Genomic DNA, 22,299 nt, shown 5'->3' with positions numbered 1-22,299 from the left:
CCCGCTCCGCTCCGGATGGATGAAGATAGAAGATGCCGTCTGGATGAAGACTTCTGCCCGTCTGGAGGACCTCTTCTGCCCGGCTTGGATGAAGACTTCTGCCCGTCTGGAGGACCACTTCGCCTGGCTTTGTTGAGGACTTCTGCCCAGTTGGGTGAAGACGTCTCAAGGTAGGGTGATATTCAATGGGTTAGTGTTAGGTTTTATTAAGGGGGGATTGGGTGGGTTTTAGAGTAGGGTTGGGTGTGTGGGTGGTGGGCTTTAATGTTGGGCGGGGGTATTGTACTTTTTTTTACAGGTAAAAGAGCTGATTACTTTGGGGCAATGCCCTGCAAAAAGCCCTTTTTAAGGGCTATTTGTAATTTAGTATAGGGTAGGGCTTTTTATTATTTTGGGGGGCTTTTTTATTTTATTAGGGGGATTAGATTAGGTGTAATTAGTTTTAATTTTTTTTAATTATTTTATTATTTTCTGTAAATTAGTGTTTTTTGTTTTTCGTACTTTAGATAATTTTATTAAATTTTATTTAATTGTAGTTAATGTAGGTAATTAATTTAATTATAGTGTAGTGTTAGGTGTAATTGTAACTTACGTTAGGTTTTATTTTACACGTAAATTTGTCTTTATTTTAACAAGGTAGTTATTAAATAGTTAATAACTATTTAATAACTATTGTACCTAGTTAAAATAAATACAAACTTGCCTGTAAAATAAAAATAAATCCTGAGATAGATACAATGTAACTATTAGTTGTAGCTATCTTAGGGTTTATTTTATAGGTAAGTATTTAGTTTTAAATAGGAATAATTTAGAGAACAATCGCAGGTTTTATTTAGATTTATTTAAAATTATATTTAAGTTGGGGGGGTGTTAGGGTTAGACTTAAGTTTAGGGGTTAATACATTTAATATAGACGTTGGGGGCGGCAGATTAGAGGTTAATAAATGTAGGTAGGTGTCGCCGATGTTAGGGACGGCAGATTAGGGGTTAATAAAATGTAACTAGTGTTTGCGGGGCGGGAGTGCAGTGGTTTAGGGGTTAATATATTTATTATAGTGGCGGTGATGTCCGGTTCGGCAGATTAGGGGTTAAATTTTTTATTTTAGTGTTTGCAATGTGGGGGGGGGGGCCTTGGTTTATGGGTTAATAGGTAGTTTATGGGTGTTAGTGTACTTTTTAGCACTTTAGTTAAGAGTTTTATGGGCTAACGCCGTAGTATAAAACTCTTAACTACTGACTTTCAAATGCGGTACCAGGCTTGACAGGAGAGGGTGTACCGCTCACTTTTGGTCAAACTCATAATACCGGCATTAGGAAAATCCCATTGAAAAAATAGGATACGCAATTGACGTAAGTGGATTTGCGGTATTTTAGAGTCGCAAACAAAAGTGAGCCGTACACCTGTACCTGCAAGACTCGTAATACCAGCGGGCTTTAAAAAGCAGCGTTGGGACCTCTCAATGCTGCTTTTTAACCCTAACGCAAGACTTGTAATCGAGCAGTATGGATCCCACTTAAAATTCTGGTAGACAAGGTTCCCAACAAGAAAATTTGTCTGTCAGGTTTTTTTTTCTTCAAGTGAGCATCTGCTTCCAATATTTAACATTAAGAAATCAGTTTCTTGTGTAATCCCACCCCTGCTCTCGCATTATCAGTTATGTATGAGCAGGTCTTGTCAATCATTCTGGAAAAATCAGTCTGGGGTGATTTAACCCCACCAATGAGGCAGATGAGCAGTTAGGAAGCAGTGGAAATGCTACATCCACAACTTCATAAACAGAGCTGTATTAATATATAATTAATAAACCTATAAAAGGTTAATATAAATGTAGAGTTGAAAGTCAGACGTGTGTTAAAAACAAGTAGGATCACATTACATATATTACAGTTTAAGCAAATGTCTCAAAAGTTTAGAAAACCTGTGTAGACAAACATCTTGCTCTGTAGATTAGCTGTCCCACTAAATAATATCATTGAGTACAAAGTAAATATTCTATCTGGCTATAATATTGCAACAATCCTTTTTCCCTACATTTTCACAGCAGGTAAAAACCATTATTAGATCCAAGTTTCATACATAATTGTTACCTTTAACTCCGTCAAGCTGATATATTTTACAGTCAAAGATTGAAAAATATTTTTATTTATTAGAGTATGTTTTGCACCTACAAAGTCTTGTGTTTTACCAACTCAAATTGAATATGTAACCACATTTGTTTGCAAATGGTAGTAATGGAAATAATTATTGTTGGTATATTTGTGTATTTATGAGGTTTTAACATATTTCACAGCAAGAGTGCAGTGGTTGCATACATTTTAAACAAAACATCATAAACAATTTAGAGTGAATATCAGCTTTGTTGAAAACATTCTGCAGGAGAGCAGGGTCATGAACACAGAAGTTTATTTAAAATATTTGATTCCATACATCTTTTTATAAAGATGATCTCATTGTGCTGTATAGATGTTCCAAAACCTATATTTTGATTGCGCTTGAATTGCTAATTCTAAATTGCTATACTGTTTTTGGAGAGATGTAAATTACTTGTATTTTGTGATGTCTTGTAGCATAAAAAATTAAACATTCTTCATAGTTAGAATTCAAAATTAAAGGGGCAGTCAACTGTAGAATTGTTAAAAAGATAGATAATACCTTTATTACCCATTCTCCAGTTTTGCATAACCAACAGTGTTATATTAATATGCTTTTACCTCTGTGATTACCTTGTATCTAAGCCTCTGCAGACTGCCCCCTTATTTCAGTTCTGTTTACAGACTTGAATTTTAGCCAATCAGTGCTGACTTATAAATAACTTGATGGGAGTGAGCACAATGTTATCTATAAGACAAACATGAACTAACGCCCTCTAGCTGTGAAAAAAAACTATAAAATGTGATAAGTGGCAGCCTTCAAGGGCTTAAAAATTAGCAATTTTTGTATAAATTCCCTTTTATAACGTTGTTTAACCTCCACAAACTAAAATCCTTGATTAGAACCCGCAAAATCAGGCGTGGATTAAATATAGGGAATACAAGGCATTTGCCTGGTGGTCCAAAGCCAGTTGTGGGTCAGGACCTGTTTTCAGCATTATTATTTGTCATGATTCAGTGCCCTGTCCTGCCTCTCATGTCCTTGCTGTGTCTGTGAACCAAGTCAGGACCGCTCCCACCTCCGTAAATTTGCCTGTTATTTTGAGTAACTCTGACTACACAGGCTGATGAGCAATAAGTGGTTATTCTTGATTTAAATGTGAACTTCAATAGCTTCCATTTATTATTACATTTCACTTTTTTACTATTTAATTACAACCAGTTTAAAATACATTAAGAAAATACAGTGATAGAGGAAAATTACAAACTTTAAATGTTTTTGTAAATCAAACTAGTACATTATGCGTGTCAGTTTTGGTGTATAATTATACAACAAAAGGGGAGAGGGCTGCTCGGCCTATTTTTGGTCCCAGTACAGCCATGTGCAACCCATTACATCTTCTGGACAGGGCAAGGCCAGTTATTGAAGGATAAATGCTTATACCACTCCTAAATGGCTGCAAAGCAGGACTATAGCTATGTGTTTAACCTCTTTGCAAGGCTTAATCACAGACGGCAAGATTACAAGTGGAGCGGTATTTAGCGCTCCCACTCAAGCTAACTCTGCTAGAAGTAAGCTTTTTAGCACTCTTATTACAAATTGAAAGTAAAAAGTTTTCACCCCTGCTAACCCGATGCACGCAAAAATCCAAAGTTAGAATATTATTAATGCATTAATGTATTCCCTCATAGAAATCAATGGAGCAAAAAAAGTGGAAAAATCTACTGATGCCCAAACTCGATCGCATATTCTCAAGTGCTCTAACCTGACATGAAAATATAAATATTTCACATTCCAATGTTCTTCACACACACACACACACACACACACACACATATATATATATATATATGTATATATAGGTAGAGATATATACATAGGCATATATATAAATAAATATATATATATATATAGGCATATCTATTTATAAATACATATAACATATTCTGCTATGTGCAGAACATTGGAATGTGAAATATTTACAGTAAATACACACTATAACAGTTTATTATGAATATTGCATAAATATGTTTTTTCATGTTTTCATCTATTTAACTGCAAAGGGCTCAAATGCATATATATATATGTGTGTGTGTGTGTGTGTGTGTGTGTACATATGTATTTATGTATTTATATGTGTATATATGTCTGTAAATACATACATACTGTATATACACATATAAATACATATGTACAAACATATAAAGACATAAATACATATGTACACACACACACATATATATATATATATATATATATATATATATATATATATATATATATATATATATATATATACGTGTGTGTGTGTGTACATATGTATTTATGTGTTTATATGTGTATATATGTCTGTAAATACATACATACATATATACACATATAAATACATATGTACAAACATAAAAACACGCATATATATATATATATATATATATATATATATATATATATATATTTAGACGTGTATGTATGCATCTCTATGTTAAAACCCATTACCTGCCTTTTTCTTTCCTAACACCAGAGAACTCATATCTTTGAGTCTTTATAACTTGCAATTTGTTTTATTAGATGTTGTTAGTCTTACTTTTCAATATATTTTGATGTGTTTTGTGACACTTTTTTGTTTCACAAAACATTTAACCAGAGCTCTGAGGACGCAATATCCTGACCGCGTTAACTTTAATTGCGCTCAAGTGATCGTGTTTACTTTCAACTTGTAATTTGAGCGCTACATCCGACGCACCCAAACAGCCGCGATAAACCCCTTTTCACTTGCACGTAACTGTTAGCGTGCCATTTGTAATCTGGCTCAAAATTAGGTTGTAATTACAAATAATATGTCTTGTAAAAAAAAATTGAGTATTTTATTTTCTTTAGTTATAAAGTGTTTTTTTTTTGTTTAAAAATTTTATCTCTCATAGATAAATAAAATTAAAGATAAATTAAAAAAATCCTGTAATTCCTTATACTGATTTGTTTTATAGAAATGTATTATGCTACCTTTGTATTAAATACTGATTTGTCTAAATAGAAAACGCAAATTGATTTCAGTTTTGCCAAGCCACATAAGTAAATGTGAAGCGTTTAGATCGTCTGAAGTTGGAAATCTAGTATTGAATTAAGAGGTCTGTAGTGTGAGTTACTGTGGAAATTTGTTAGAACACCAATAACTTTGCACTCCTGAGCATTTAAGCATATAGTAATAGACAAACAACAGCGGTGAAACCAAGCAGGTAGGATTACTTTGTCCTTTTGTTATAAATATAACATGTTTTGTAGTCAGATTTAAAGACTTCTCAACCCCCAAATCCAACCAGCAGTCACCTGCTGAGCAATTTTATATCCTTAATCTCTACTCCTTAAATACAAACTCTTTGCTAATTTGAGACAAATAGGTATTTCTAACACCCAACAGACCATCTAGGAATAACAAACTCAAACAATAAATATTCCTTTTTTTTTTTTTTTTTACTTTCAGACTTTTCTTTAAAGATATAAAATAGAAAAATAGAATGTTGTAGAGGATGTGGAAAAATAAAATAAAAAAAAAAGAAAGAAAGCTAAAAAAAAAAATATCTCTCTAGAACTTCCCTCATAAAACTTGTCACTTCAGATTGTTATCAAAAACCACAACAATAATCATTTCATGCCTATTGCTAATTGCAAGCACAGCTGAGGCACAGCGGGGTGTTCGCGCACTATCCCAGGCCTTTATGTAAGCTTCAATCTGTTGGATAGCACTTGTTCACACAAAAAAAAAGAAAATCAACCAGCAAAGGCAGAAAGAGGCAGAGTCACAGGTTGCATGTAATCCCTCTGATTCCCCGCTGTTATCCCAGCCCCATACGCATTCCTAGTTTTGTCCTACCATTTACAAAGACCTTTAAGTCTACTAGTATTTGAGCTTTTGAATGCTGTAGAAAGCTTCTTCAGGTAAATTAGGAGGCTAGGCTGCATCTGGCTGGCAAGGTTTTGCTTTCAGCACCCCTAGGGAGAGTACTAGCTTCCTGTAACATGTAAACCGCGAGTGTGAACTCTAGGTTCTTAGCAAAGAGCAGGAGGTCATGTTACTATTGAAATCTTAACAAAATGAAACCGAGTTTGCAGATGTTCTCCTGTACGTGTAATGACACCACCTCCTCGAGATCAGAGGAACCCAGCACAGTTATTGCTAAAATGTGACACAATCAAGTGTGTAAGTTGAAGATTTATTCATATCAATTTTTGCAAATTTATATATTCAGAGACAAGTATGTTATATCTGCTACTTTATGTTTCATAGCACTTTGTTCATTAGCTAAAAGAAATATCCGGCAGGGAAAAAAAATGCGGAAATTCAAATTTATTTTTTAATATAAATAAGGGTCAAATTAACTGCTGATGGAAAGTAATTGAGTGTGGTGCTGTATGGTAATAAAAGCGTGAAAGGCTTTAAAAATAGAATCATATTGTCATATAATTATATTATGAAGCTGTCATTCTTTTACTGATAACGTTTGCCAGACTTGTAGTAGATCTTAGGCATGTTTTAATTGTCCCCATACATCTAGTGTCATGTGATACATCACCCCCTTTCACAATAAGCTAGCACATTCATGTGTAGGTAACCTTATTATGTATATGCAAGGGGTTGAATGTGAGCTAAAAGTTACTACAGGACTGATAACTTTCTAAAATAAGTTTATTGCAAAAAAATGTTTGCAGCTTTTTTAACATGTTCTACTGTGCATTTGACCAATAATTTATATGTCCCTTTAATAACAAAATAATAATAATAAATCAGACCAAAGAGACACTAAACCAACCAATCAACCACCTGTGAAAACCAAATGATTGAAAAACCACCAAGCAAATGAGCATATGAATTGGTCCTCTTTAGTACAAGCCAACATACTATTCAGCATTATAATAGCTAGTTATTCAGTCTCATAAGCACATAAAAGGTTATTTGCTCTGTTTTGTGAGGTTCAATTCTGTTCCAAAATGCTTAGAATAGTAAAACAGGTCTACAACAATGCTTAAAATTGGATAGACCAGATGATCTTTCATGGTTTGTCTAGGCTGTCATTTCCATATCTGTTTTTAAACCTAAAACCTTAATTGAGTAGTGCATCGATTCAGGATAGATCTGTGTTTTGACTGATATAGAGAGAGAGATAGATGATAGATAGTGATAGATAGATAGATAGATAGATAGATAGATAGATAGATAGATAGATAGATAGATAGATAAAGCTGTATTTTAAAAGTTTATTCTGCATTTCATCTGCTTGGATACACATTTAGGTGTACCATCAACACTACCTTCCTTAAAGGTATACTAAACCCAAATGCATTTTTTAATGATTCAGATAGAGCATGCAATTTTAAGCAACTTTCTAATTGACTCCTATTATTAAGTTTTATTTGTTCTCTTGCTATCTTTATTTGAAGAGCAGGAATGTAAAGCTTAGGAGCTGGCCCATTTTAGGTTCAGCACCTGGATCAGCAAGCGCTACCCAGGTGCTGACCAAAAAATGGTCCAGCTCATAAGGAGTAAATTAGAAAGTTGCTTAATATTGCATGCACTATCTGAGCCATGAAAGAAAAAAAAATGGCTTTAGTATCCCTTTAATTATACATCGATACTACTAAACTTATTTTACTAGCTGGCTTATTAATTAAAAAAAAGTTAGGCGTAGAGCTTTTAAACTATTTTTTTCCCCTAAAGGGATAAATATTTTGTTATTGATATGCGCAGTAACTAATCTATTAAACTTTTTTTCAGTATCACTGTCTACAATTACCTTTACAGTGATTTGTAAACTTTATAATATATTAAAAATTCTCAATATATTCACATGTAATATTTGTTATGCTCTGGGGAGAAAAGACTTTTAGGATGTATTGTACATAGCAACCACAGTTATTAAAATAAATATTCTTATATAATTTTCACTTTCTTGAAATGGGCTAGATAATGTGAGCTGTTAGGCAGTTAGCAAAGATATAAATGAAGGTTTTCTGCTTGTGGATAAACACCTGCTCCAGCTTGTTTCAGTCTGTGCATTTAGGCAGAAGATGATCTCTTATTAATGACCAAATAGTCTCTTCAAGAGACATGCAGAAGTGAGAAAGATGTTGTCAAACCACATAGCAGTTATGTAAACTGACCCTTCCATTCAGTGTATGTAACTGTATTACTCCTGCTAGCTAAATCTATCATTTTATGCCCTGTTGTGAATAAAACCTTGTTAACTAATAAAAGGCTACAGAAAAGCCTGAAAAATAATTGTAGGTCTGCTAAATTGGTTTCAGATATTTTTCTAAAGTTACTTTACATTATAAAGTAAAAGCATATCTGTGTAAAAAAATAGCTCTAGTATATAACAAATAAAATACTCTTTTAAATATTCCAGAGCATTATGTAATTGTATATGTGCCTATATGTCTGTCTGCCCGTCTGCCTGCCTGTCTATCTATATCTATCTACCTACAGTCTGTCTATCTATTTATCTATCATCTATCTATCTATCTATCTATCTATCTATCTATCTATCTATCTATCTATCAATCTATCTATCTATCATCTATATCTATATATTGTATCTATCTATGTCAGTCTCTCTCTCTGTCTATTGCTCTGCTATCTATTTATCATTTATCTGCCTGTTTGTATTCCTATCTATAATCTATCATCTATCTATCTATCTATCTATCTATCTATCTATCTATCTATCTATCTATCTCTATCTCCATTATCATATATCTCTGTCATTTTATATTGTATTTATTTTTGTATCTGCCTGTCTGTTCACTAGTATGTCTATCTATCTATCTATCTATCTATCTATCTATCTATCTATCTATCTATCTCCAATTGCCTATCTGTTTATAACTGTATTATGTATTTATTGTTTATCTGTCTGTCTATCCGTCCATCTAGCTGTCTGTCTAACTCTTTGTCTTTCTGTCTATCAATTTGTCTATCTGTTTGTCTTTTCATCTATTTATCTATATCTGTTGGTTCATTTATTTATCTCTTTTAATACATGCTTTTAACACACAAAATAAATTGTTCATTAAAATTATTTTGAATGCAAAATAAGTTAAAAGATTATTTAGTACCCAAAATGATTTCAAAGTAAAAACTTTGCAAACATTGCACCATGCATTTCCCATAAGATGGAAAATACTTTGAAACAAATGCATACAGAGGCACTAACATTCGGCGGTACAAATAAAAAAAAACTAAATAAAGAAAAAAAAACCCAGATGAGAAATTTTATGCATGTATGATAATTAAAATGCAGAGGGAAATAACACCTTAATTTACAGGACCTTTTGACATTATTAGATTCAAACATAAAACAAACAGCTATCCAATTACCATTATATCGTTTAATTATTTTAAGAAGCCATTTTCTAAAATGTAACACTGCATAAAATTATTAAGTGCATGTATACATTATTTGCCATTCTTAAATTACGCTTTAAAGAACTGATCTTTAGCCTTGGGGCATCATTAACCAATTTGATACTAGATACTCATGACATTTTGTATTAACTATTTGGTCATATTGATTAGACTGAAGAAACGTTTTTTTTTCTTCTACTAAAAATTATAATTCACCATTTACAAAGTAAATGTATAGAATTTATTACTTATGTCAAATATTGTTTAGTTGCTACCCAGTTAAAAAAAAAAGGAATTCCAAGTAACTAAAACAACAGTATAGAAATAGACATGTCTGACTGGAATTTTTTTTTTGTATCTACAGTGTAACTTTATTCAAAAATATAAGAAAATATTTCTAATATTTTAAAAGTTGGCCTAACTTCTATTTGAATTGTCATTTAAAATATATATACATGGGAGTGCAAAAACATACTGGTTTTTTTTATAGAACATTTTATCTCAAAACAAATTCAATTTGCAAGTATTGCAGTCTATTACATTTCATCAGTAGAGATGTTCAAAGTGCATCAACTGGGTTTTCAAATTTGAGGCTATATCAATCAATTTTAAAATCGAGTTTTCTAAGGTTAATTTTGCCCATAATACACATTTTGTGGCATATTTATCAATGTGCGAACGGACATGATACAAAGTAGTGTATCATGTCTGCCGCACATCGATAAATGCCGACAGCATACGCTGTCAACATTTATCATTGCACCAGCAGTTCTTGTGAACTGCTGGAGTAATGCCGCCCCACTAGCAGGGGGTGTCAATCAACCGATCGGGTTGATTTCTGTCTGCGGCCTCAGAGCAGGTGGACAAGTTATGGAGCAGCGGTCTTTAGAAGGCTCGCTGAAAACAAGGGGCATCAAGCTCCATACGAAGCTTGATAAATATGCCCCTTTGTCTTTTGTGACGTGGCATATATTGTTTTTTTTAATATATATATATTTATTTTAATATTTAACTTAGTTTGTTTTTATTTTGATAAGCATGATGGTTTCATAGCAAGTTAAAAGTATGTTAATGGTTTCTTTTATGAATTTAGACATTTGAAAAATGGCAGCTTCAAAATTATAAAAAAAATATGAAATTGCACAAGTCATCAGTATGAATAGTTCTGTGACTAAAGCTGCATTAGATAGTCAACATCAAAATGGAGTCATTTGGCGGCCATGTTTTCCTTTCACTTTGACCATGTATTATTTGCTTTTGTGCAAGTCTGAAGAATTCTTAGAGTGATCTGACCAAATGTCCTGGTTGGATTGCATGTTAATCTAAACACCAGGACTTCTAATGGATTGAATGTTTTAGAAAAGAGGACCAAGATCCAAAAAATTTAATTTAACTTTTTATACAAAAATATATCTAATGGAATGGAATAGATTGAATGTACTTACTTACCGCTACAGATTGGGATTCTACTGGCCATTCAATCAGGAATGGGGAATGCTCCAATCAGCAATAGTTTCTTTATTATGAGCAGCATAGGGGTCTGAAAGTTAATAGACTTTGACTGAATATTTAACCACTTAGCAGAGGTTATTGAGAAACAGGAAACAAATTCAAAGTAAAACACCCTAATGAACAGAGTTTTTCTTTTGTTTTTGTGTTAGACTGTCCCTTTAAGATTACCAATCAATTTAAATTTCACTAGTATTGTTGATTATTTTAGTTAAGTATTTAGCCAAAGTAAGCCTTGTAATGTAAAATAGATGATCATATTAAATTCTCTGTGATGGTACGTAATTAGAAAATGTACATTACTATCACTGATTTTATTTCCACCAAAGGTGCCAATATATATATATATATATATATATATATATATATATATATATATATATATATATATATGTGTGTGTGTGTGTGTGTTAAAATGTAGTTTAATAGTTTAATATATTTTGTTGTATTATCAGCCATGTATGAGCCTGAGCAAAATATTTACTTTTTATGAAAGGTGTATCATTAACTAAATAATGTTGAAGATGAAAATATAGTAATTATTTATTTAATTCATATTAAATTCAATATTTAATTTAATTCAATATTTATGTTTTTAGGATATATATATATATATATATATATATATATATATATATATATATATATAAAATCTCAAATCAATTAATTTTGATGTAACTATGGAAATGTATCTTACTTTTGGTTTTACATGTTTCTGCATTTTCTTTTTCAACATGCTGAAATGGGAGTAGTTTAACTAAATTAATAGTATGGTTTACAATTTTAAAGCCAAAAAGATCATCAGAGATACTATGGCCTTAACAATTATTGAGAATAAACTTAGGTTTAACCAATTGTATTAACTTACCTGTCAGTCATCCATTGTGAATTATATTGGGAGACTGATATTTTTAGAAATCTGCCTGTAAAATTCTGACAGATAATTCTGAATTCACCCTTTCACAAACAGAAGAGTATATATATATATATATATAAAAATTAAAGGGCTTTATTTTTTGGAATGAGGCATTGTATGTGCATAAATACATTTTAAAAGTGCTACAATGTTTCTAAGCACAGATGAAATATGAATATCTGAACAGTATACTCCAAATAAAGTGCACCAGAGATTTCCTGCTCTGCAGGGGTGGCAGTCTGCAGTGACAGAGCTTCTAGCATTTTTCACAGGCAAGAAGCAAAATGAACCCGCTTAGCGGGAAGTAATATTTCAACAGCTTAATAAAAGTTCATGTGTATTTGTTGTTTCTATTATTATACTATTTTGAAGTATAGATGTCCCATATGCAAAATAATATTGTTGTACTTAACACTGAACTTGTTATTTGGTACATCGAAAGTAGGAAAATATTATATGATTAAATAATACCTTTTTTAAGATCAAACATGTACAAATTCCATATAAAAAGGGTCTCAAGTCTAGGAATTGGAACTTTGAGAAAAGGTAAGTTTGATGTATCTTTAATTGTTCAATAGATTTTTTTGTTTGTTGTTGTTTTCAATTTAAAAAATACACTAAAAAAATCTAGCTCAATCATAAAACAAATATTGTGGGGGTTTTCAGTATTTTAGGGAATTTTATAAACTTTTTGGCAAAGTGTCATTAACCATTCTAATGAAGTAAGAACAAAGCTAATGGTAATGTTGCCATATTCTGCTGGAGAATTGTGAAGAAACAGCACTGATGATGTTATTGTATGTCTGGAGAATTGTTTTTCTCTTTTTCAGCAATGGTATACCAGCTCAATGAATGTTGTTTGCACCTGGCTGACGGATCGTATGGATTTACAACTTCATATTTATCAACTGAAAACACTTATTAGGATGGTGAAGGTAAATAGCTTTCTAATGATATGTAAGTTTTCTTGTAAAATAATATTATATATCTAATAGTTTAGCATTTGGACAAAATATATTCTGAAAACATAGGCAAATTATCCAAATATTTTTTGGTAAAATTTGTATTGCCAAATATTTTTATTTTATTCAGCATCTTTTATATTTACATTATTATTTTTTATTATTATTTTATGAATATGTCATAGTCTTTAAGCCACAAAGCATTGAATATAATTTTATTTTATTTTGTATGAGAAAATTAATTAAAAATACATCATATAATGATTGACATAGAGAAAAAAAATGTTTAAAATATAATTGCTATATATATTTTTTTAAATAGCCTATCATTGCTATTTAAAAAATAAATAAATAGAAAGGCAGGTTTAATCAGGAAAGAAAATGCTTCCGTATTTTATTCTGATGCAAATATCCCTTCACAGCATGTTTTAATGTATTCTGCAATCATTAAACAAAATGCAAATTGATATTGTTCTTATAATTAACTGAAGTAGTTTCTCTTACAATGGGTATTTACACTGAACCACAAGAGATCACATGGGTGAGATAACATACCCTGCAAGTATATTTTTATTCCTGTGTATGCGTGTCTTGGACAAATGATAATTATTTCAGTGTGAAATCACTGTGATTTACCATAAAACAAGGCAGAGGAGGTTTATACTATGTCATTTTGTCCTTTTTGTTTGTTTAAAATATTTATAACTGTATCTCACTCTAGTCATTTCAAGTCATTAAAAATAGGAGAGCATGACCACAGTTTGTTCTCTAAATCTACCAATTAAATATTATTAGTACATTTAATTGTAATGTCTCAAGAATTTCAAAAAGGTTTTAGTCCTTCATTGAAATAAGAATTAATTGTTAGGTTTACACACACTTGGTGTATACTATTAATACAGGTCACCCCATAAAATATTTTAACGCATACTTTAATGCGTACTTTAATGCTTGTATGGTCTTTGGCTTGTAGAATTAATGGATATATTAATTATACAGGCATAGTTTTACGCATTGAGTTCGCAATGATAATAATGACACATAGATTTGTGACTGAATTGACATAAGATTTCTTTTTCTGATTAGCTTGGCCTTGTTTATGATTAGATGTTTTGTCATAGATCATTTTAGACGCAAGTCTGTGGGCAGTGAGAGTTCTCTATTATCTCTGTGATGCACTTTTAAAAACGTATTTTATTTTAGCACATAATAATACATATCTTGATTGTTTGTCATATTATGCAAGTTTAACAAATTCATAATAAATAATAAAGAATTTTGATTGTCAAAATACAAATTTAAATTTGACTAGGTATTTGATAGATAGGTAGACCTTACATATTTTCATAGTTACACATGCAACATTTGTCCAATGGTTATACACCTTTTAACTACTCAGTGCTAAAGACTGCTTTTTTAAGTTTTAAATGAAAGGTTTTTGATGCCAATACAAACCCATAGTAATTTATTACCATGAATAAAATGAAGTATGTCAGCAGTCCATCTTTTTCAGTATAAGTTGATTAATAAACTGTTGTTGTGTCGCCATGTATATTATGGGCAGGAAATTAGTATTTTAAAGCAGTTGGGAATTTTTATACATTTAAAAAAGTTGCATCCATTTGAATTTGTATGGGTTTGAAACTTTCCATACCTGTCTCATATTTCCTGGAGTTTAGCTCTGCTGAATCTGTTGGCACTCTACAAATAACCGATAATAATAACGTTTAGGTTATTATGCATTTAATATTGCAACTCCTTACGCATTTCAATGTCTCTGGATAATATAGTGCCACAGAATATGGATAGACTCATTAAATTCAATTTGCACATTTTCAACAAAAGTTGCAAGCAAGTTCTGGTTTGTGAAAAATGTATATATTTTGTGTAAAATTGATAGATCAAAGATCATTGCCACTGAGGGAAACTCAAATTTTGTTCAGTTCCAAAATAAACAACATTATTTCTGATCAGATGTCACAGTTTAAGATTGGACGAAGGGCAATTTAATCTCTCGTAATTTTTTTTTAATTGTAAGAACAATCAAACTGTGGACCTCTTTGCTGAGAAAGAAGTGACTACCAATATAGTAGATAACTTTAAAAAGGGCCTAGATATATTGTTGGGTAAAAATAGAAGCTAAGATTATGATCACTTGGTAGGTATTTTTATGGTATTACTGTCAGTTTTTAATAATTATAAAAGGTCAATTAACTTGTTGTCTTCTTTCAACATCTTCTGCTTTGCTACAAGAGTACCCTCACTATAAATGGATGACATTTATTAATCAAATTATAAGTCACACAGATAAAAGTAAACATTTGTTTAAATGTCCAGTTTCATTTTAATATATAGGACTATAGTCTACACCTGTTTTAAATAAAAAGAAAAGTAGAATCCTTAATGAATTATCTTTATTCATTTAATGTATATTCTTTCAGTTTCTTTTTTTTTTAGCCAAGGATGGTAGTTTTCCTCTTTATATTCTGTTATCTAAAGACAGATTTTTGTCTCCACATTTTATATGCCAAGATATAAACATAGATATTGATAGATATAGAAATAAAATAGCCAACTAAGTCTGTCTATATATTTATCTTAGGTATAATATAGATAGACAGACAGAAAGAGAGACAGATAGATATATAGATAGATAGATAGACAGACAGACAGAGAGATAGATAGACAGACAGACAGACAGACAGAGAGATAGATAGATAGATAGATAGATAGATAGATAGATAGATAGATAGATAGATAGATAGATAGATAGATGATAGAGCTTCACCTTTCTCCTACCCCTTAATCATTTTTCCCAAAGTCACAGCTTTTACTGCTGTTTTAAAATAGAAATAATTAGCAGGCCTTCTGAGGACTTTTAGATGAACAATCCTCATAAATGTTCTGTTTATCTAATATAAGCTAAATAAAATCCTATGACAAATATTACCATATGACTCTTGATGACAGCACAATTTATATCTTTTATTCATTTGAATTACATGACTAAAATTAATACACTATTTTCAAATAATTTCATTTTTATATTAGATATCCAGCATTAATAAAATGACTAAATGAAACAGGTTAATTAAGTATGCAAATCTGCTTGGAATTGTGTTCATTTGGGGTACATTTTGGCTTTGAAGAGTTAATGTCACAGGATCTTCACCTCATTAAACAACTGAGTAATAAGTTATGCCTTTCAGGGACGTCAATGGATTGTAGTAAGAAGATGAATAAGACTGTAAAAATAGTGCATTTACAGTGAAATTGGTGTGAAAAGAAGCATTAAAAACCTCTCTCTCATCAACAATGTTTCAAATTAATTTTCACCTATTTTGCCCCATTTCTAATTAGTTACTAGTTTGAAATGTTACAGAACTATCTAGATATCTTGAGTTAAAGCCTAATGTTCTGGATACTTGTTTATTAATAAATGAATTTTTTTTAAACCACTTAATCAAAAAACAGGGGTAGCCTGAATAAAATAAAATGTCCAGAATCTTAGTTATCAATTTATGAAAGTTCCCTGAATTTTGTAAATGGGGTTCTATAACGCAAAATTTAAAGCTCTTAATCAATCCTTAAGTGACTATTGTGATTACATTTTTTTGCTTCACTTAAAAAAGAGTATTTTGAAATGTATTGCAAGGTCTTGTCCTGAATAAACCAACACTTGCTTCTGTGTTTTGCAGAGTTGTGTCCCTGTCACCCAATAAGTGCTTTAGGCATTGTCCATTTAATCCAGTCAGCATGTCTCCATACTCTTATATTGGTCTTGATTTCAACGGCTATTTATTTATTTTTGCAGGCAAAATAGGATTTCCATGTTTACACTCATTTTTTACTTAAAATATTGATCAAAAGATCTCTTAAAATATCTTAAAATCTCTTAAAATATCTTTACAAATGAGTGCAGGCTTTTTTTCTCAACCTAGTTTCTCATTGTAAAGACTGAACAATTTGCACTTAACTTCAAAGCATTATTTTGTTCTTTCTTGCATTTAAAAGAGGATATTTTAAAATGTGTTTAATTTTAATAGATTTTAGGTGCTTAATATAATTACTTTTTAAACATTTTTTAATGGAGATGTCCTTGACCGCCAAATATGGCTGTGAGAGTTTTACTTATTAGCCAATTAAACTTTTATCTCTAGGGATCAGTTGTATACATATAAATGCATTTAGTCTTTTTTTCTAATCAATTTAATTGCCTTTTTTAATGCGGAAAACATTTTATCAACATATTTATTTTCTGATTTTTAAATGCATCCCAAACTTCTTTATTTTTTTAATTTGTTTAAATATCACTTTAAATAAAACATAGTAACATAGTAGATGAGGGTGAAAACAGACAGAAGTCCATTGAGTTCAACCTATACAAATCTAATATACTTACAAAAAGATCCAGTTGATCTTAAATTAATCCTATTTAAAAAAGTGACCCATTTAAGCACAAGCAATCACTTAACTGAATTATGTTTCTAGCCAGAAATATATCCAAACCATTTTAAATGTATCTAAGGTATTAGCATTTACTACCTCCTTTGGTAATGCGTTCCACAATTTTATTCCTCTTACAGTGACAAAACATTTCCTTTGCAGGAGATTTAGGGACCGAATTATCATGGTGCGAGCGGACATGATCCGATATTGCGGATCATGTCCGCTGCACATCGATAAATGCCAACAGCATATGCTGTCGGCATTTATCATTGGACCAGCAGTTCTTTGAACTGCTCGTGCAATGCCCCCCCTGGAGATTTGCGGGTAATCAGCCGCTAGCAGGGGGTGTCAATCAACCCGATCGTATTAGATCGGGTTGATTTCTGGCGATTTCTGTCCGCCGCCTCAGAGCAGGTGGACAGGTTATGGAGCAGTGGTCTTTAATCCGCTGCTTCATAACTTGCGTTTCTGGCGAGCCTGATAAATATGCCCCTTAATCTCCTTTCCTCCAGTCTTAAATTGTGTCCTCTTGTCACAAACAATTTTCTTGGAATAAACAGAGCTTCTGCCATCTCTGTATATGGGCCTTGAATGTTTCTTATATTTTGTATCTGTGTCATTTTTTGAAATTACAATCTGTTTGTTTCAGAAAACGTACAGAGATTTCCGGTTGCAAGGTGTGCTGGATTCAACCTTGAACAGCAAGACTTACGACACAATCAGAAACCGACTTACTGTAGAAGAAGCCACTGCTTCTGTTAGCGAAGGGGGCGGATTGCAAGGAATAACCATGAAAGACAGCGATGAAGAAGATGAGGAAGATGATTAAACATTTTTGTTTTTAGAAATTCCACTTGGTTGTAGCCTGGTAACCAGTGCATGCTATTCTGTTAGCCAAAATAGGGAAATTTCAGCTCTTAATAAAATGCCCATACTAATTTACCAATATGATTGCCATTTTAGCTGTGTGATAAGAAGATATGCACCTACATTTGGTTCATTGGTTTCCAACCTTCTATATGTTCATAAGCAATATAGAGCAGCATTCTTTGATACTGTTAAATTAAATATATAGGAAACATACTAGGTGTCTCCCTGTTATCAGCAAATGTATACAATGCTTCATTACTGTAATGTATATACGTTGATGGTAAATTGTTGTGACAATGAGTAACTCCAGTAATTTCATTTATGTTGCGTGGATGAAAACTGCTCAAATGAATGAAAAAAGGCTTTGTTTTTACATGAGTGAGGGTACACCCAATAAGTTTTACTTATGGTGATTCATTAAGACCTGGGAATTATTCCATTCTGAATCCTCATTTGTAAATCATACACTTTTACTTGAACATTCTGTTAGTTATATAAAGGTTACATATCAGTGGATTTGTACTGAACAACCACAACGGTTTAATCTCATCATACCAAGATAGATCCTAAAAATTCTAAATTTTTATGTTGAAGTCTAAATGTTACATTTTGTTTAGGTTTTAAAGAAAAAAAAAGAGTATATGTAAAAAAAGATAACTTTATTAACAATCTTAGACTATAAACTGTGTTTATAATAATATACAATACTTATTTCGGTAGTTTGTAACCTTGATTTACATTAATTTTGTGTTTCACAATTGTTTTTTATATCTGCCATGTACATTGCATTTTAACCAGTAATTGCATGTCACCAGGGGTCCTCAAAAAGCTTTTTTTTTGTGTAAAATAGTTGATCCATCTTGCTTTTGCCTTACAAAAGCCTACAGTTGTAAAAGTGTGGGGACTGTGGCTTCTCAATAAATTACTATTCAGATGTCCTAAGAGTGAATTCTTTATTTGTTTTCTGTCTTGCTGAGATGATGAGTGGCTTACTACAACGAGATCCACATTGACTTTAAATAATCCTTAGAAAAATCAGTTGTCACAGGCATTTAATTATCTAAATAATGTCATCTTTATCTTGGGACCCTGCAAAGACACAGTGGGTTAAGAAAATAAAATATTATTAGTTACAAAATACCTGTACAGTACTGAGTTATTGTCGTAATATTTAATGAAAGATGCAAAATCATATTATTCCCATTTATTGCTCAATAACACTATCTGCTTTATGTAGAGTTTCTGCTTACCTACATGATCAGGGCCAGAATGAGAATAAAAAGCAGCCCTGGAAAAATATGAACACCAGCCATATTTTCCGCTGAGTCAGTAGAATGCACGTGCCCTGTTTTTCTTGAAGGGGATTACTGGGATACTACTTCCCCAATATTTTTTTTCAGAATCAAATTATATAACTTTATATTAAATAAAAGTCCCCGTTTGTTGTTATATAGGCACCTTACAACCCAAATGCATTTATTAATCACCCCTTTAAATTGTAGATTTCCAGGCCCAGTTGCTGCAGCCCACCGGGAAATCTACTGGTATCCTGGTAGGCCAATCCAGCTTTGTACATGATTGGCATACCACCTGTATCCTTTTGTCATGAGGCATTTGGACTACATCAGGTGGGCAACTTTCCTATATGTGTCCTACATTCAGCAACAGATAATCAAAAAGAAAAATTTCATATGGCCAAAAATGAAACTGTCTTTCTAATATAGGGCATTTTTTTTCTATACCCACTAATCATTTTTTTATCAGTTCATTTTAAACAGTTTTCTAATTTACATCTGTTATCAAATTTGCTTCATTCTCTTGGTACCTTTTGCTTAAAAGCACACCTAGATAGGCTCAGGGGCAACAATGCACTTCTGAGAGCTAGCTGTTGATTGGTGGCTCCAGACATTTACCTGGAAGCAAATGTTATAATATAAGTAAACTGGAAACTTGTTTAAAATGAAATGCTCTACCTCAATGCTGAAAAAAAATGTGGGTTTCATGTCCCTTTAAGTGGTGCTATTGCTTGTATGAAAAATATATAACTGATAAAGCAACTGTGCAAAATAGTAAAAGCATTTATAGTTAATGAGGAGGCTAAAATATTAAAGTATTTCTCCTCTTTTGCTCTGAAATAGTGTATTTTTAAAATATATTGCATTTTTTGTCTGTTTTTTTTTAATTGTTTGCCATTTATTTCATTTACACATTCATTTTATTTTCTGTGTTGTACTTTATTTTTAATTTTTTTTAGCAGGCCAAGCCTTTTTAGAAAAAACTGCGGAAATACCATAAATATGGCAAAATGCCACCATATAAAATGCCAACCCAAAAAAAAAAAAATTGTACTAATTGAAAAAATTAGACATTATTATTGTCACTTTTGCACCATCTGTATTTTTTTATTATTTTTTTTGCTGAAAATAAGTAGGTGTAAAATATCTTACCATACAACTATTAGATACATTATATCATTACAAAACAAAATCTGATTTCCCAAAGGGGTCTCAAGTTTGTCTATGAATTTTGGGGGCAACATATCCCACCAAAGTTGTTTCATATGCCTATGGCTCTGTCACATATTTACTGTTGCCATGGAGATCAGCTGAAATGTATCTGGACATGTGACTCCTCTATTGAAAGAGGAGGCTGTTTCCAAACTGGGGTCTCATACCCCTTCTCTGTTTTTTGTGGGGACAGGACTCTAAAAGTGCAACCTTCACCTCATCAGACTGCCACAAGTACTTAATTAGGGCCATGCTTTATAATTACCACAGTGATCACCTGACAATTAAAAGCAGCCTGACCCCTGATTTAAAAGAGCAGTCTAATAGCCCTCTAATTAACTTTAATTAAATCAAAGGAAGAATTAATAACTCTATAATATCCCCCACAACTAGAAATTGCTTGGTTTCTATTGTGATAGAGGATCGAATTTTAACTGTGATCAGGTGCATCCTTGGGGGAGCCACTCTATCTTCTCTATTATAAATAGGAAAGAGATAGAGGGGACGATTTATCAATGTGCGGGCTACAGCGGATCATGTCCGCCCCACATCGATAAATGCCGACAGCATATGCTTTCGGCATTTATTTTTGCACAAGAATTTCTAGTGAAATGCTTGTACAATTGGCTGCTAACAGGGGGTGTCAATCATCCCAATCGTATCTGATCGGTATGACTGCCTAAGAGGTGGCGGGCGAGAAACTTATGTTTCCACATTCGCAGCTACATAAATCGGCCCCAGAGATTCCATTAGGGACCCCTGCTGCACTTTTTCCATCTAAAGCCCATCTAGTCTTGTCTAAATTTATTATGTTGTTTTTATATATATATATATATATATATATATATATATATATATATATATATATATATATATATATATACAGTATATATATATATATATATATATATATATATATATATATATATATATATATATATATATACCTGACAGTTATGTTAGGATTTAACACTGCATTTTTAAAGATTAATATAAAAATAAAGAAGTTGTAAGCATATAAAGCTGCCTGTTGAATGTATTGAACAAGTCTCTTTATCTTTAGCCAGTAAGAGGCAGTTTGTAAATAAGCCCCTGCAATGCTCTAAACAATTAATCGGTAGCATGGTGCAGGGTTAGTTAAACTATAGAATACTGCATTACGCAATAGATTAATCTTTTAAGTAAGAGGATTGTTAATGGCTAGTATTAAAAACGTAAAATGTATACAACCTGTTAATGTCCCTTTAAATGGACAATAAATGTTAAAAATATAAATCATGCATAAAAAAGAGCACCCTTTAAACATATTAAAATGTTTCATATGAAAAAGCTTAAAGCTGTTTATTTTGATCTTGAAGCTAAGATGAAGTCTATTGTCTGTGCCTTATAGGGACATAAGAGCACTAGAAGATGACAGTACTTTTTTAAATACGAGTGGAGCACTAACAGTTATGCATGAGTGATATGGGGTATATCATGGGTGTTTGCACACACCGGGTTTTCTCGCTCATATTACAAGTTGAAAGTAAATGCGATCGCTTGAGTACAATTCAAGTTAATGCTTGTCGGGTTAGCGCATCTTCAGAGCTCTGGTTAAC

The 22,299-nt window shown here is 31.9% G+C and overlaps 1 protein-coding gene across 7 annotated transcripts in view; it reads left to right on the top strand.

Annotated features, from left to right (window-relative positions):
• Positions 1 to 19,143, top strand: part of CADPS (calcium dependent secretion activator) — a 943,138-nt gene extending 923,995 nt beyond the window's left edge. For all 7 annotated transcript variants that reach the window (XM_053720994.1, XM_053720992.1, XM_053720993.1 and 4 more), the window contains 2 exons: positions 12,744 to 12,848; positions 17,974 to 19,143. In XM_053720994.1, coding sequence (XP_053576969.1) covers positions 12,744 to 12,848; positions 17,974 to 18,153 — 285 coding nt within the window. In that variant the 3' untranslated portion in view covers positions 18,154 to 19,143. The remainder of the gene's footprint in view (positions 1 to 12,743; positions 12,849 to 17,973) is intronic.
• Positions 19,144 to 22,299: the final 3,156 nt, after the last annotated feature.

This window comes from Bombina bombina, chromosome 7 (assembly GCF_027579735.1).
Source record: "Bombina bombina isolate aBomBom1 chromosome 7, aBomBom1.pri, whole genome shotgun sequence".
NCBI classification, from domain to species: Eukaryota; Metazoa; Chordata; class Amphibia; order Anura; family Bombinatoridae; genus Bombina; species Bombina bombina.
This window is presented reverse-complemented; position numbering and strand designations above follow the sequence as displayed.